General features: G+C 40.9%; 2 protein-coding genes across 2 annotated transcripts in view; one reads left to right on the forward strand and one right to left on the reverse strand.

The window, feature by feature from the left end:
- Positions 1 to 903: 903 nt before the first annotated feature.
- mvp (major vault protein) overlaps positions 904 to 16,873 on the reverse strand; it is a 204,868-nt gene continuing 188,898 nt past the window's right edge. Inside the window, exon 17 of the mRNA XM_085783348.1 lies at positions 904 to 917. Coding sequence (XP_085639474.1) covers positions 914 to 917 — 4 coding nt within the window. The 3' untranslated portion in view covers positions 904 to 913. The remainder of the gene's footprint in view (positions 918 to 16,873) is intronic.
- On the forward strand, positions 10,046 to 13,224 carry nupr1b (nuclear protein 1b). Its single transcript, XM_085783375.1, has 3 exons — positions 10,046 to 10,220; positions 10,838 to 10,973; positions 12,772 to 13,224. The coding sequence occupies exons 1-2, from the start codon at positions 10,124 to 10,126 to the stop codon at positions 10,963 to 10,965; spliced, it is 225 nt and encodes a 74-aa protein (XP_085639501.1). The 5' UTR covers positions 10,046 to 10,123; the 3' UTR covers positions 10,966 to 10,973; positions 12,772 to 13,224.

Raw genomic sequence — 16,873 nt, forward strand, 5'->3', positions numbered from 1 at the left:
TGGACCAATTTCCCACCTTCCTGAAACAGGGTCATGACTTCTGAACTGGTAACGTGGGCTAAGACTACTATGGTATTGGGTGCACATTAACATGGCTTGCAGGAAAACAATCATTTTGCAAGTGCAAATAGAAGTACAGGCTACATATGTGACAAAACACACAGAGTTATATAATGAGGCAGCAGCTCTCCGTGTGAGGGAGCGCGCACCGCGGGGCAGCCCCGCCCCTCAGGGAGAGACAGAGGAGCAGCAGCGGACACACACACACACACACACACACACACACACACACACACACACACACACACACACACACACACAATACTGTACAAGGAAGTGCTTAGACAACCGTGGCATTTTTACAGCGCCGTTGTTTACATCCCCATGCACAACGTAGGCTATTTATTTATTGAAAAAAAATATATATATATATACAAAAAAAAACAAAAAATAAAAAGGGCACTTTTTAATACGAGGCAAAAGCCCCTGCCCTTTTTGCCTCGTATTAAAAAGTGCCCTTTTTGTGTTTTAATAAATTCCTATTGTGTATAGGGATATAAAAATCTGCGGTATAAATCATCACGGCCATCTTCTTTACAATAAGAACAATGTCGGACTAGTGTGAACCTTAAGGACGACGCAGAAACAGATGTCTAGGTGTGGACAGGGCCTGAGTCAGACTGAGACAACAGGGAGTAGCTGTCCTCCTGCTGTCCCCCCTTTAGTCTCAGTAGTTCACTCTGACTCTTCTTCCCTCCACACTTCACAGGGACTGACACTCACAGACTTTAACGGTGAAGAAGAATAATAAAGTTGTTTAACACTCACCTAACGCAGCTTCTCTCTTATTCCTTCATGTCGTCTTAAAATGGAGTCTGAACTTAATACTTTCACTTTCTCTCGCTCCTCCTCCTCACCTGCCTCACACCTACACCTCAGTCTGGGGCGGAGCCAGGCAGCCAGATCACCTGTGAAGCACAATAACGTCTAAATTTACTTACTCCTTCTGCTGTCTTGAATACTTTCACTCTCTAATGATATATTTCTATTATTTCTGATGTCTGAGAAAACAGGGACAGATTTTACATTTTATAAATGTTGAAAGTTCCTGTTGAGTTGTACTTGTTGATTTTCAGAACAAACAATAACTCTGTTTAATAAAATCTTTACAGTAAAAGGTTCTGCAGTTCCTGACTCTGACCACAGGGAGGCAGTCAAGTCCAACTCAAACATCAGACAACTTGTTTATTTGTCTCTTCTCTGTCTCTAACCACATTGACTGTGTTATTAATATGTGCAGCATGAACCTCTTCCAGTGGTTAAACGAGGTCTAGTCTCTTTCCAGTGCAACAGTATTAGTTAGTTAGTTAGTTTTTTAAAGCAGTGATGATAGGAGAACAATCCATCCCATCAGGAATCTGAGGGTCAGATCCTGCAGTTACAGTAATAAGACAGAGTGAAGGAGTTAATGTGAAACTGGTAGCACTACATAATACGGCCCGCGACTTACAGCGTACCTACCGCTCTCTTGCCGCGTAGGTTGCCGCTTATTTCACACAAGTACTGAGTAACTGCAGCTCACTTTCCCCCCTGTTTCCCCCGTGCATTTACAGTGTAACTAGGCTGCGTCTTAGCGCGTAACTTACATCCTGCTTCACACCAACTTCCACAGAAGTACAGGGTAACTCTCGCTGTTTTACAGTTTAACTAGGCTGCGTCTTGGCACGTAACTCCTGTCCTACTTTACACCAAATTACACAGTAACTCTCGCTCACTCCGCCACTAATTACCCCGCATTTTACAGTATAACTAGGTTGTGTCTTAGAGCGTAACTCCCGTACAATTACGTCCTACTTTCCCCGGACTTACAGTGTAACTCCTGCCAGGTACATTAGAAATTAAATAGTCTACTGTACAATATGAGCACAGTTGCAATCCATGTTTTCCAAAAGTGTCAGCAGCGACATTTCACCTCTATTTCAGAGATTTATTATTCATTATTTAATTGTATGGTTTGGAATAGGTGAGAAATGGGTATAGAGTGTGGACATTTTCCAATACAGTAACAGGCTGGCTGGTAGCAAACTTACCTCTCTAAAATGCACATCTATGAAAGTCTAGTTCTGTCATCCAAGGGCAAAACACAAACTATACAGTAATACATCCACAATAATGAGTCATTCGGAGAGTTAGAAAATGTTTTTATTATTTATTAACCAGAAAACACATGACACATCCACATCCATGATCATTCATAAACTTTAAGTACAGTAAGTACCCTACTGTAAGTGAGCACTGTTACCAAACAGCCAGCGCTTAGACTACGGAGGGAAACAAGTGAAATTAACGTTACACAATGTCTACGTTGAGGACTAAAGCTGTAAACACAAAGATAACACTCCCATTTAAACTCGCAGGGGACGTGAGGGAGGGACCGAGGACCTGAGTTCGTTTATCAACGTCGTGGTGAGTTGATGCTAACGCTGCTAGCGATGTTAGCTTGTGCTCCAGAAGACGCCAGTCGTGTGTGTGTGTGTGTTTCCCATAGGCTACACTTGGCATTGGTTACTGTTAGGTTCACCACCTACCCGTAACCTACGTGCTGCATTTGTTTCGTCTCGAGGCCCCTTGTATTTTGTATTTGTGTGAGTGTACTGTATTACATAGCATCATTATAGTTGGGTCATGACTGTTATTTGACAATGAATAGCCAAGTGTAACACTGTGTAGCCTACATTTTCGAAATATGTTTTGTTATCCATAGTCAAAAAGTTAAGAATGTTTAAAAACAATAACTTTGTAGTTTAAAATTAAATAGCCTACCGGTAGTATCAATACAATTCACTTGTTAGGGCTTGAATCTCACTTTTTGTTACTGCGATGTATTCACGTGATAATGATAATGATAATGACCACACAAAGAAAATGCAGTTGATGATGCTACATAATAATACCTCTCTTTCTGCACAGGTGATGATTTTCTTTTGGAGATCCTGTGGAAAATTACGACTTGAGTTTCTACCTGACGAGGGAGATGGCGAGCCACCCATGACCCTCATCTCAGCCTTGACCCAAGGACTTGGATCAAGATCACCTTTTAACCGGAGGAGCCCATACATTCTTCCATCTCCATCACTGGGTGTCACAATCTAGTGTGATAGTAGTATCACAATGATCTTTTCCACTTGACTTCTAACTTAGAAAGCACATTTGTCAAATGAAACTGACTTCACTAATTATTTTAGACTTAGAAGGACCAAACGGAACTCAATAAAGGTTCAACACTGAACATAAATGTTAATAACAACAGCCATTAGAAATCTGTTATTTAATGTTTTCAGGGACACTGAAGTTAGTTTTGTCTTTATATTACTGTACTTTCAGATGATGTTATCTCGTGACACATTTAAGAAGGCTGACTGTGTTCTAACTCACTGGCTCTACTTGGACAGTAATTACAGTGGTATTAGACTGTAGGTGCAGCGTAAGGAGGGAGTAACAGCCATTACTTTATAATACAGCCCGTTACCCTCTACTTACTGGGTAACTCTAAGACAAGTAGTGTGTAGGTGCATGACAGCTACTGTATAGGTGCAGCGTAAGGAGGGAGTAACAGCCATTACTTTATAATACAGCCCGTTACCCTCTACTTACTGGGTAACTCTAAGACAAGTAGTGTGTAGGTGCATGACAGCTACTGTATAGGTGCAGCGTAAGGAAGGAGTAACAGCCATTACTTTATAATACAGCCCGTTACCCTCTAGTTACTGGGTAACTCTAAGACAAGTAGTGTGTAGGTGCATGACAGCTACTGTGTAGGTGCAGACTAAGGAGGGAGTAACAGCCATTACTTTATAATACAGCCCGTTACCCTCTACTTACTGGGTAACTCTAAGACAAGTAGTGTGTAGGTGCATGACAGCTACTGTGTAGGTGCAGACTAAGGAGGGAGTAACAGCCATTACTTTATAATACAGCCCGTTACCCTCTAGTTACTGGGTAACTCTAAGACAAGTAGTGTGTAGGTGCATGACAGCTACTGTGTAGGTGCAGACTAAGGAGGGGTAACAGTGCTCACTTACAGTAGGGTACTTACTGTACTTAAAGTTTATGAATGATCATGGATGTGGATGTGTCATGTGTTTTCTGGTTAATAAATAATAAAAACATTTTCTAACTCTCCGAATGACTCATTATTGTGGATGTATTACTGTATAGTTTGTGTTTTGCCCTTGGATGACAGAACTAGACTTTCATAGATGTGCATTTTAGAGAGGTAAGTTTGCTACCAGCCAGCCTGTTACTGTATTGGAAAATGTCCACACTCTATACCCATTTCTCACCTATTCCAAACCATACAATTAAATAATGAATAATAAATCTCTGAAATAGAGGTGAAATGTCGCTGCTGACACTTTTGGAAAACATGGATTGCAACTGTGCTCATATTGTACAGTAGACTATTTAATTTCTAATGTACCTGGCAGGAGTTACACTGTAAGTCCGGGGAAAGTAGGACGTAATTGTACGGGAGTTACGCTCTAAGACACAACCTAGTTATAGCTACTGTAAAATGCGGGGTAATTAGTGGCGGAGTGAGCGAGAGTTACTGTGTAATTTGGTGTAAAGTAGGACAGGAGTTACGTGCCAAGACGCAGCCTAGTTAAACTGTAAAACAGCGAGAGTTACCCTGTACTTCTGTGGAAGTTGGTGTGAAGCAGGATGTAAGTTACGCGCTAAGACGCAGCCTAGTTACACTGTAAATGCACGGGGGAAACAGGGGGGAAAGTGAGCTGCAGTTACTCAGTACTTGTGTGAAATAAGCGGCAACCTACGCGGCAAGAGAGCGGTAGGTACGCTGTAAGTCGCGGGCCGTATTATGTAGTGCTACCGTGAAACTTATCTCACATGTCACTTCAACTCATTGATGCAGAATCCTTCTTTATTGTTTCATGCTGAACTTTTTGTGAGTAGTGTGTCTGTATGACCTGCCAAAATACACTGTAATGTGTTATAAGCCTGTGCATATTCTCATTTGTCCAGGTCATAGTATTTGAAAGGAGGTCAAATCGAAAGCAACTGGACAAATAACTAAGTCCAGTTGCTTTCGATTTAACCTCCTTTGAAAATAACAAAAACAAAAAAAAACTGTAATGTGTTAATACAAACACGCATACACACACACTCACACGTACTTTGCCTCCCAGACACACTCAGACTTGCACTAATGCACTTTATTCCCCTGTCCCCAGCCACCCCCACATACTTGTGCAAACATCATTGTCGCATCTCTCTTTCCTTTTTTAATTAAATTGTATTAAATTGTATTCTTTATATTTTATTTTTCTATTCTATTTATTACTGTATTGTATGTTGTGTTTTTAAGCCGTGGGTCTGAAGACAATTTCATTATCCAGAATAATGACAATAAAGATACTCTGACTCTGACTCTGAAATATAGAAGAGTAAAACTTTAAAAATATGATGTAAATATCCACAAAAATGTCTGAGGTCAATAATGATATTGATCCAATAACACATGTGTCTCTTCACTGTGAGGATCTGTTGACCTGAAGCAGCTGTTCCAGATGTCTCTCACACACACACACACACACACACACACACACACACACACACACACACACACACACACACACACACACACACACACACACACACACACACACACACACACACACACACACACACACAGAGGCCACAGTGAAGAGACACGTGTTTATGGATCAATATTATTATTTATGGACAGGAAGTGTTTCTTTTATTCTTTTAATCTGAAGTCACAACACACACAACCTGTTTAAAGAAGGTTAAGGTGCTGATTGTGTGTGTGTGTGTGTGTGTGTGTCAGAGATACAGGAGTGTGTGTTTACGTGGAGCTGCAGTGAAAGTTAATATTTAGTAGAACAAACGTTGATACGAGGCCGTGAGGCTGCTGATATCTGATCTGTAGCCTGGTTTTCACTTTGTTACACACCTGAGACCAGTGTGTGTGTTTGTGTGTGTGTGTGTGTGTGTGTGTGTGTGTGTGTGTGTGTGTGTGTGCTAAATTCCTGCTCAGACAGGACGCCTCCTATTTCAGCAAATATTTACAGAGCAGAGTCTCATGAACAGACCATAACTCCTCCTCCTCCTGTGTTTATGGTCAGAGACTCGTGAGGTTTTGCAAACCGTCGTGTTGCAGGAGGACGAGGAGGAGGAGGAGTCACATCTGTTGGTCTCCATGGTGACAAAACAGCTGCAGGACGTGATCCCACACAATGAGTCAATGACAGACTCACAATCACATGAAACATCAACAGTGTGTTTGACCTCTTAAGTGTTGATGTTGATCCGTCTTCACTTCACTGATCTGAGAACAGTTGATCCCAGTCTGACTGAACTTCTATTCTAACTTTTTTTTTTCTTCTTTAAAGGGATATGCCAACATTTTTTTTTCATGTCTTGCCTCACTCCCGAGTCCATGACCAGCAGATAGACACCATCCTTTCGACTGTGCGTGCAGTAACGAGGGAGATAGAGCCGTATCGCCCGTAATTAGCTTAGCTCAAACACTGGAAGTGTATGGGTAGTGTTAGCCTGCCTCCACCTAAAGTCGCTAATTAGCTTAGCTCAAACACTGGAAGTGTATGGGTAGTGTTAGCCTGCCTCCTACCCGAGCCGAAATCTTAGCTCTAAACTCTGTAAATATATCACTTTATCCACATTTCAAACATGTTTAGGTGAGAAAGTAGCCGTTTAGATCAGCAGTGTGTCGTTAATTTGTCTAAATACCAGCTGTTTACAATTTTGTTCGGACGAATTCGGCGCTACTCAAGCTAGCCGTTGTGACCAACGCACTTCCGGTTACTTTCACAAAATAAAACACCCGTTGCCCTTTACATACAGAAAACCATGAGGATAGAATTTGTGCTTTTACTTTGAAACAGGAAGCTAACCTACCCTCGATGTAGCTAGCTTGAACCAAAATAAAGCGTCTTTGCTTGAACCCTCTGTTTTGACCGATCTCGTCCCGTTAGCGGCATTTGACCGCTCTAGATGCCTTACCGGAGAGTTTTGTCAGCTCTGAGACGAAGATCGGCCCGCCGGTTTCCGTTTAGAGTTGCTGAAGAGTTTCTCTGATGACTTTAGGTGGAGGCAGGCTAACACTACCCATACACTTCCAGTGTTTGAGCTAAGCTAATTAGCGACTTTAGGTAGGAGGCAGGCTAACACTACCCATACACTTCCAGTGTTTGAGCTAAGCTAATTAGCAACTTTAGTTGGAGGCAGGCTAACACTACCCATACACTTCCAGTGTTTGAGCTAAGCTAATTAGCGACTTTAGGTGGAGGCAGGCTAACACTACCTATACACTTCCAGTGTTTGAGCTAAGCTAATTACGTTACTGCACGCACAGTCGAAAGGATGGTGTCTATCTGCTGGTCATGGACTCGGGAGTGAGGCAAGACACGTTAAAAAAAAAGTTGCCGTATCCCTTCGGCTCAACGGTGGATGTTTCTGTCCCAAAACAAACCCAACAATCTGTCCACACGTTGAAGTTCAGCTCAAAGTTTGTTTATCAGCGATTGGAGCAGAACCAGGAGGTCTGGACTCTGAACCAGGTCTTTTTTTCCACCCAACATTATCTTTATTGAGTTTTCAAAATGCTTCAGATGATAAACAGAAATCAGAGTGCTCTCACATCGAAGGAAATGTCAAGGGCAGCTAGATTATTCTCCAAGCTGTTCTGTCGTCACGTACTATGTCCTCATTAGCCAGTTATATTGCAGTACTGTGAGGCGAGTACTGTTTGTATTTGTGCTTCAGCGCACACTTTTTGAATAGGGAGTAGCTAGAAAATGTATGTAGCAAATATCACTGACAGCTCAATAAATTAGAGTTATCATTGAAAAGTTTATTTATGTCAGTTATTCAATTCAAACAGTGAAACTCACACATTAGGCCTATATAGATCCATTATACTGATTAGTTTAGTTTATTTGATTTATCAAGGGACAGTGCAATAGCATTGATCATCATTTAATAAAGACCTAAAATTCAGTATCGAAAAAAAAGAAGAATATTACAAAAACAATTCAAAAAAGCAGTTGTTTAATATGGAAATATTGGCCTTCTGAAAAATATGTCCATCTTTATGCTCTGAAATGGACTGTTCCATGATATTCTGATTCATTGAAATGCACCTGTACGTTGTGATCGCTCACGTGCCGAGGACTGTAAACAGAATTGCCCCTTGAGGGGGTGAATAAAGTTTTGCTGACTCTGTGAAGCAGGTCTGGGCTTCGGGGCCGTGTGAAGCTGCAGCTGCTGCTGATAACCAGACTGGAACGGTTCAGACACAACAGGCCACCAGAGTCCAGGAGAACACGTGTTGTTGTGAAACCAGAGCACAACTGGGTCATAAAGGAGAAACGCTGTGTTTTTAATCTGATTAGATATCAGGACTGGACTGTGAACCAGATCCACACCCTGATCTGGTTCACAGTCCAGATCTGGGTCTGCATCTATGAACCACATCTGGGCTTTGAGGTCACAGTGGATTTCTCTCTCAGTCCATGCAGGATTATTGGACTCATCAGGTCTGAATCGCATAAATAAATAAACATAAATGAGATGAATCAGAATAATGACTAATAGTAATAAAACACTAAAGATATAAAGCTGCCTCTGGCGACCTTCAGTCTGATCCTGTTTGAGTTTCAACAGTCGTGACCTCGGCTCACACACTCAACAACAAGGTCAGAGACTCATGAGGAGGTTTTTGATTAAACCACATTAACCTGGACCAGGACCAGGACTGTGTAACAACCAATCAGCTGCCAGCTAACGAGGACAGCTCACACACCCCAGAGACTCCAAACATGAGTGTGTGTGCACTGTGCATGGAGGTGAACAGCTGCTTATTATGACCAAAAAGACTTCTTTACAATACAACATACATGTGTTGCTGTGTTGATGTCATCATATCATCATCATCATATCATCATCATCATAAACTTCCTCTGATTTATGAAGATATAAGTTCATAATAGTTGATTCAGTCTGTGGATTTAAACTATGCAACAGTTTGAATGTGGGGTTAAAAGAAAGTCTAAACATAATCCAGTTCAAAAAGAAGTACAAAGAAATGATTTTCAATATGTACAGGAACAACCACAAGGTGCTTATTATTATTTATTTGGGTATTTACCCACTTAGTTTATCTGTTGCTCTGTTGGTGCTACCTTCAGTTTGTCTTTGTCTATGTGTTTTATATGTCTTTATATGTATATGACTATATAGAGAGATAAAGATTAGTGATAATATGTTAGAATAAATCCAGCTAGATAAACTTATAAATCAATTTATTGTATACTATAGATTATAATGATAAGGAAGCTTGATAGTTAATAGAATAAGCGATGGGAGTAGGCTAAATAAGTTTGACTTCTTCCCACTTCTTTTACAGATATGAAAAACAAAACAAAAAAACCCCCAACAAATTATCTTTATTTTCAATTATTTTATTTTTGTTCATGTGTTGTCTTTGCAAAGTATTTATTTGTTATGTCTGTCCTTTACTGTATTATGTTTTATTTCTTTTACCATGTCCGAAATAAACTAAAACTAAACTAAACTAAACTAATGTGTTTATGTTTATTAAAACTGCTTTCAGACTTCTGAACCCACAGTTCATAACAACATCAACATAAACTAACAGGATGTTAATGTAACATGTGTGATAATATTATAAACTTTATATATAGTCGCCTATCAGCTTTTATTTTCAGTATAAACACATTCTGTTACAGTCCTGTGTGTGTTTGAGTCACAGTAGGAACTAGGAACACACTGACCGCAGCTTTTTCTGGTTTTTTTTATGGAGCTGATGCAACATCTGTGCAGCAGCAGAAAGGGGGCGTGTCTCTGCTGCGGCGAGGGGGCGTGGCCACGTGGTGGGGGGAGGGGGCGGGGCCTGATGTTGCTGCTATAAGAGCTCAGAGAGGAGAGGAGAGGAGAGACAGAAGCAGACTGAGACTGTTGTTCTGATCTGACTGAGAAGAAGAAGAAACTCACTTTGTTTTTTGGACCTGAACTGAACTTCCTCCATCTTTCCTCCATCATGAGTCACGTGGACGTGAAGAACATGAAGCCCACGAGCTTTGAAGACCAGTACTACGACGAGTACGAGTACTACAACTTAACCGACAAGTACGCAGGTGAGATACACACAGCCCCGCGCGCTCAGTGTGTTGTTGTTGTTGTTGTTGTTGTTGTTGTTGTTGTGCACGTGTGTTAACAGCTGTGTGTGTCTCTCTCTCTGTGTGTCTCTGTGTGTCTCTGTGTGTCTCTGTGTGTGTGTGTGTGTCTCTCTCTGTGTGTGTGTCTCTATGTGTGTGTCTCTCTCTCTCTCTCTGTGTGTGTGTGTGTGTCTCTCTCTCTCTCTGTGTGTGTGTGTGTCTCTCTCTGTGTGTGTGTGTGTGTGTGTGTGTGTGTCTCTGTGTGTGTGTCTCTGTGTGTGTGTGTGTGTGTGTGTCTCTGTGTGTGTGTGTGTGTGTGTCTCTATGTGTGTGTGTGTGTCTCTGTGTGTGTGTGTGTGTGTGTGTGTGTGTGTGTCTCTGTGTGTGTGTGTGTGTGTGTCTCTGTGTGTGTGTGTGTGTGTGTGTGTGTGTGTGTCTCTCTCTGTGTGTGTGTGTGTGTGTGTGTGTGTGTGTGTGTCTCTCTATGTGTGTGTGTGTGTGTGTGTGTGTGTGTGTGTGTGTGTCTCTCTCTATGTGTGTGTGTGTCTCTATGTGTCTCTGTGTGTGTGTCTCTGTGTGTGTGTGTGTGTGTGTAGAGGGCTCTGCCCGTAAAGGCCGGACTAAGAAGGAGGCCAGTGACAACACCAACAGACCGAACCCTGGAGGACACGAGCGCAAGATCGTAGAGAAGCTGCAGAACAGCGAGAAGAAGGAGAAGGAGTGAAGACTGAGGTCAGGGTTGGTTTATTTATTTTTATTTTTTAACTTTATTTAACCCTCCTGTTGTCCTTATGGGTCAATCTGTTCTCTTCCTCCATCCTTTCTTCTTTCCACAATTCTTATTCCCTTCCTTCCTTCCTTTCTCCCCCTCGTCCTTACTTTCTTCCTCTTTTGATCCAGTTGACCTGATCTGTTCCCTCCCTTCATCGTTCTTTCCTTCCTTTTCCCCTCCCCTCTTTCCACTCCTTATTCCCTTCCTTCATTCCTTCCTTCTTTCCCTTTGTCCTTCCTTCCTTCCTTGACCCAGGAGGACAACAGGAGGGTTAAAGTTGTAGCAACAACAACATTTCAGTCTTTACAGCTCACGTTCATTACAACAGTAACAGTAAAGCTACAGTAAAGTTACAATTATATGACAGTAGCTATAACAAAGGTTAAGCAAAAGGAAAAAAACAAAACGATGAGGTTAACAATAAAGGAAAATAAATTTGGTGACAGGCCTCGTATCCCATGATAGTTATAGTTATTGTGACAGATTATTCGTTAAACATTTCTGAATGTGTGTTCATTATTGATATACATTTCTTGTTTGTAATTAAATTAAATTAAATTATTAAAATAATAATCAACTTCAATCAAAAACAACTTCAATGATGGTGAAGAGCTATGAAATTTGCATTTATGAATATGAAACTTCCCCAATAAAATATAAAGGTTGACTAGTACATAGTGATAGGCTAATGTTCTTCCCCTCAATGTTGATTTTGAGTTTTGTTTTACATAATATATAGTTCTCAAGTTCTTTCCAAAATGTGAAGACTGAGGTGATGACACACACACGTGACGTCATGTTTTTTTTTAAACTCTTGTTGTTGAATCGTCTCAAACTCTGGACCTTGGTTTATAATGTTTCCTGTAGTTTCCGTTGGGTGCAGCAGGAGGCGCTGTCTGCACACGATGAGCTGGTCAATCTGTGTTTTTTGAGGGTTTATAAACCTGCAGCAACATGAACAGAGACATTTATGTTAAAACTACATCCTGTAAATGTGTAAAACAACAGGTTTCTGACTGAGATTTGTAGACACAGGCTGGTTATAGCATAGGTAAAGTTATTGGAGCATTTGATCCACACACTTTTAATCAATAAGAGAAGAGAAGATGATCCAGCACTGCAGACGTCAGAGCACATGATAAATACAGAACAACAATAATATAAAAAAAAGCAATATTTGTTAAGTTAAAATACAATAAAAGTATAGATCTGTACACCTGCTGCTACAGGAAACCTTCAGGTTTTATTTGCACAAAGTTTTCCAGACTGTTACAGCTTGTTTAGCTTTTTTACTCCCTTAGGTTTGTTTCTGTTTTCTTGTCTTTTTCCGTTTTTCTTGTCATTTTCTTTCTTAAAATGGAAAAAAAAGAATGAAAAGCGAAAAAAAAATTAATGGGAAAGAAAGAAAAACTACTGGTGGTGGTGGTGGGGTTGAAAAAAAAAGTTTTCAGACTGTTCCAGATCAGAGTTGAAGCCATTATTATGACCTCAGAGTCGTGCGTGTACGGTCGCCATGGTTTCTAACCGCGGTGCACTTGCACTTTAGAAACTGGCACTTTATACCAGGCACTTTACAGATCACATGCACTTTATGTCTAGGTATGACTGTGTATATGATCGTGAACCACTGTAGAATTCTTGTGTATTTCTGTCTGTTTGTGTGTTATTTACATTTGTGCACACGTACGAATGTTTGTTCATTAATGTGTATTGTCGCTTTTTAAATAAATAAATATATAAATAAAATCCCTGACACAGGACACCTCGGACGGCTCATCCCGGACACCGACCACGGCCTCTTGGCGACGGACAGAACGAGACGGAGACGGAGACGGAGCGTCTTCAGGCTCCGGCGGGCGAGGTTCCACCTGGGCTGAGAGGAGAGGAGCTGCACATCCAGATGTTCCAGATGTTCCAGATGCTCCAGATGTTACTGCTCCTCCTTCAGCGAGGGAGGGAGGGGGGGAGGGGGGAGAGAGGGGGGGTCTTCATCCTCCTCCTCCTCAGCAGCAGCAGCAGCAGCGGCTCCTCGGCTCAGCCTGTAGGTGTTGTAATGTAAAGCACCCAGTGATGGGATGCACCGGCCTGGACCCTGTGGTGCATCATGGGTAACAGGAGGTGGAGGGCGGGTGGCTTCTGTCTCTCAACTACTCTGAATGGATTTTTAAAGATAATTGTTTTGTTTTTTTACAAATAAATCTTTTTAAGTGACTTGACTGTGTCTGTGTTGATGTTGAACTTACTGAAGGTTTCTGATCAGACGCTGCAGGTTCACTCAGGAATAGGGATGTCACAATTACTTGTTTTCACAATTAATCTTGGTATTAAACGCCACAATTAATTGATCGTAAAGATTCCTAAATACCGTCACTTCCCAAATAAGATTATGTTGGAACCATATCTCATAGCTGATGTGTGCAAAAATAAAGGTGAATGCTCAGATACTGGTCCATTTAACTAACCTAACATTGAATCGCTAGGAATTTTAAAAAAAAAACACAAAATAAAACAAAAAATGATTAAAATAAACGTAAACATTCGGTATAGATGACAATTTATGACCTGAATATTTCAAACATTTCCCCTGGGGATTAAGAATTGGTCATATATTAATAGATACTTGAAATATTTTGTGTAAACAATGAGTAATGTAATTATATTTTGACTATATTTGATTTTACACATTCATAGTGTTGTGAAATTAATTAATGCGTAATAATCATGATAATCGTAACACCGTGATTATTTCTCTGACAATAATTGTACCAAGAAAATCGTGACATCCCTACTCAGGGATCAATACTTCTATCAATACTGACAGTTCATCTGAAACACAACGCTTTAAAAACATTGTGTTACAACCGTTAAAGCAGAAGTAAGGTGAATGTTTGTGTTAATATAAGTCTTAAATAGTTGTATCTTCCGACAGCAATCACTTCTATAGAGTGTTTGGTCTGAAACACGGGTCTGTCAGTCACTCTGCTCTGCTCTGAGCCCAGGAGAAAACTTTCCTTGTATCCTACAACCTTTATCCAATGAGGAGAGAGAACGGCATAAAGGGGCAGTCCTCTCTGTGTGTGCAGCCAAGGGATACGCCTGAATGTGGTGACGTAGGGACGAGGACCAATAGATCCATGACGAGGACGGGGGCTGCTAACTCCATCTGCTGACAGGAAGTTAGACAAAACCACCGGATCACTCACTTCTGCTTTAAACTGAACTGTAAACTAGAGCAGCAACAATTAATTGCACAATAATCCATTATTAAATTAATCGTCAACTTTTTTGATAACCGAATAATCTGTACGTTTTTTTTAAAGAAAAGTCCAAATTCTCTGATTTCGGCTTCTTAAATCAGAATCAGAATGTATTTGTCATTGCACAACGAGAATAAAAGCTAAACCTTAAAGTGCAACCACACATAAATACAAGACAGACAATAACAGTAACGCAATCAGTGCCGACATTCAGTTATTCAACAATTTGATCCTGAGTATGAGTATGGATAAAGTGACTAGCAGGGTAAAATATGAGAGTATATGTATAAAAATATAAAAAGTAAATAAATAAGATATATTATATAGCCATATGTTGTCAGTTCATGTTTGCTTTCAGTATTGTGATGGCAATATGTGAATATTTCTGGTTTCTTTGTTCCTTTATGACAATAAACTGAGTCTCTCTTTGGTTTGTGGACAAAACAAGACATTTGAGGACGATGTCGTCTGGTGGTTTGAGAAACACTGATTGATATTTTACAACATTTTTCAACATTTTATTGACCAAATAATTACTCAATTATTCGATAATGAAAATAATCGTTAGTTGCAGGGAACACACACACACACACAGTGTTGACCTGCAGCCATTAGAGCTTTAATCACAGTGAATTATTCCCTTTGTTCATAAACGAGCAGCTGATTAAATCTTCTGCTGCTTTTCATCCAGGATCAGAGATTTTGCATCATTTTAATTATTTAGTTTTAATCAGGGAGTGAAATAAACTTCAAGTAGAACTGTTATCGTTTACACAGTGATAATTAACAGTCATTAGTGTGAAGGAGGTGTTTCTGTAATAAACTGGAGTCTCCAGTGTGTGTGATACAAATTAAGTTGTATTTTTGTGTCCTGGAGCCTCAAACTCAGGCTGTGAAGTCTGGATCCACCAGCAGGGGGCGGCATCTGTCCAACACACACACACTGCAGTATGGACTCACTGCAGTGTGTGTGTGTGTGTGTTGGACAGAGTGTGTTTACTTCTCTTCCGCCTGTTGCTGCGTCTGATCTTCGCTCTGTTTCCAAACACAAACTTCAGGTTTCACATTTGGAGACGACGTTACACAACAGTGGAGAGTTACGTAACAACGACAAACTGCAGAGAGAAAGGAAAAGACACAACGGACCAGACAGTGATGGTGTGTGTCCAGCTGGCAGGGACGCCCTGAGGGATTGGGGGGGGGACACAAAAGTGATTTTTTTTTTTTGCCCATATGCAGCTCATACTGTACCATGCCGCCATAAATCACAGAGTCTCTGCATATCATTCAAAAAGTGCTGCACAGAGAATCATTTACTGTGCTTACTTTTCTTGTTTATTTGTCCTAAACAGCCAACAGCCGTATCACTGCTGTTATATTAGTACATTATGATTTAAAGTCCCCCTCCCTCCCGCGACCCTTTTTGGTTATTTTAAAACATTCTTTGTGGTCTTTAAATTGTGATTATGAAGTTTTTAGCCAAAATCACAAAACCTGTGCCGTTTCCCAGGGATCTTCTTCTGCACAGCACCAGCAGCTCATTAGCAATGCACCTCTGGAGGGGGGGGGCGGAGACTGCGCTGCCCCACCCAGACAGCTACACCGAGCTGTCAAGCCTTTCACCTCTGAGCCAGATGCAGAGCGGGGCGGGAGCTTGTAGCACTAGTGCCCTCCCCTGGAGCTGTGACACCCTCAACTCCAGTCTTCCTGAAACTGCCAGTTTGCGTCTGCCGTTGGTTCACAGCAGTTTGAAGGCAGAAAAACTCAGAAATGCAATTTTGCACTTCCTTTTCTGCTGATATGTGCTCTAACACAAGAAAAATGCCACAGGAACATGTGAAAAGCACCAAAAACACGATTTTCATGGGAGGGGGTCTTTAAAGAGTCTCGGATATGTAATATCGACTCACGTTCTTATCTTTCGCCTCCCACCGACCCTCCCAGATCCCCAATTCTTCTCACCATCTTCCTTTTCCCCCAGTGTATGGAACTTTATGCATGATTAATTGATATGGATGAATATCAAAATATGAAGCCTAGACTGAGGGGGTCGTTTGTTTAAAGCCTGATGATGTCATCAGCGTCTGAGTAAGAAACTACCCGTTCATTTAGATCGTAGTGGAGGAGACCAGAGATGGGATGTGGAGTCAGAAATATTATTGTCAAACATTATTTGTTCCACCATTTCAATAATTTCTTTTTAGATGTGAAGAACGTGAAGTCTGAAAATACATTTGTTAAATTTTGAATAGGTTGGGGTATAGGCCTATTTTTATTGGGGGGGACAATTCATGTGTTTCAGATATTGGGGGGGACATGAAATATTTGGTTCATTAGAACGTCAATATCACAAGGTATTGATCAGTTATCTATAATGTTAGCCTGGTCCCTCACTTTACTGTGTCCCCACAGAAACACTTCCTGTTGTTGTGTCAAAATGTTGTTTTCAGACTTTACTCTGACTTCCTGTTTGTCTCAGGATCAGGATGATTTAAACAAATGATCCAACTTAAGGATGTTACATAACCAGCCTCATCAAACACACACACACACACACACACACACACACACGGAGCATCACCTCCTCCCCCCTCTGCAGAGGA

Source organism: Trachurus japonicus, chromosome 8 (assembly GCF_045865225.1).
Source record: "Trachurus japonicus isolate A0001 chromosome 8, Traja_1.0".
NCBI lineage: Eukaryota > Metazoa > Chordata > Actinopteri > Carangiformes > Carangidae > Trachurus > Trachurus japonicus.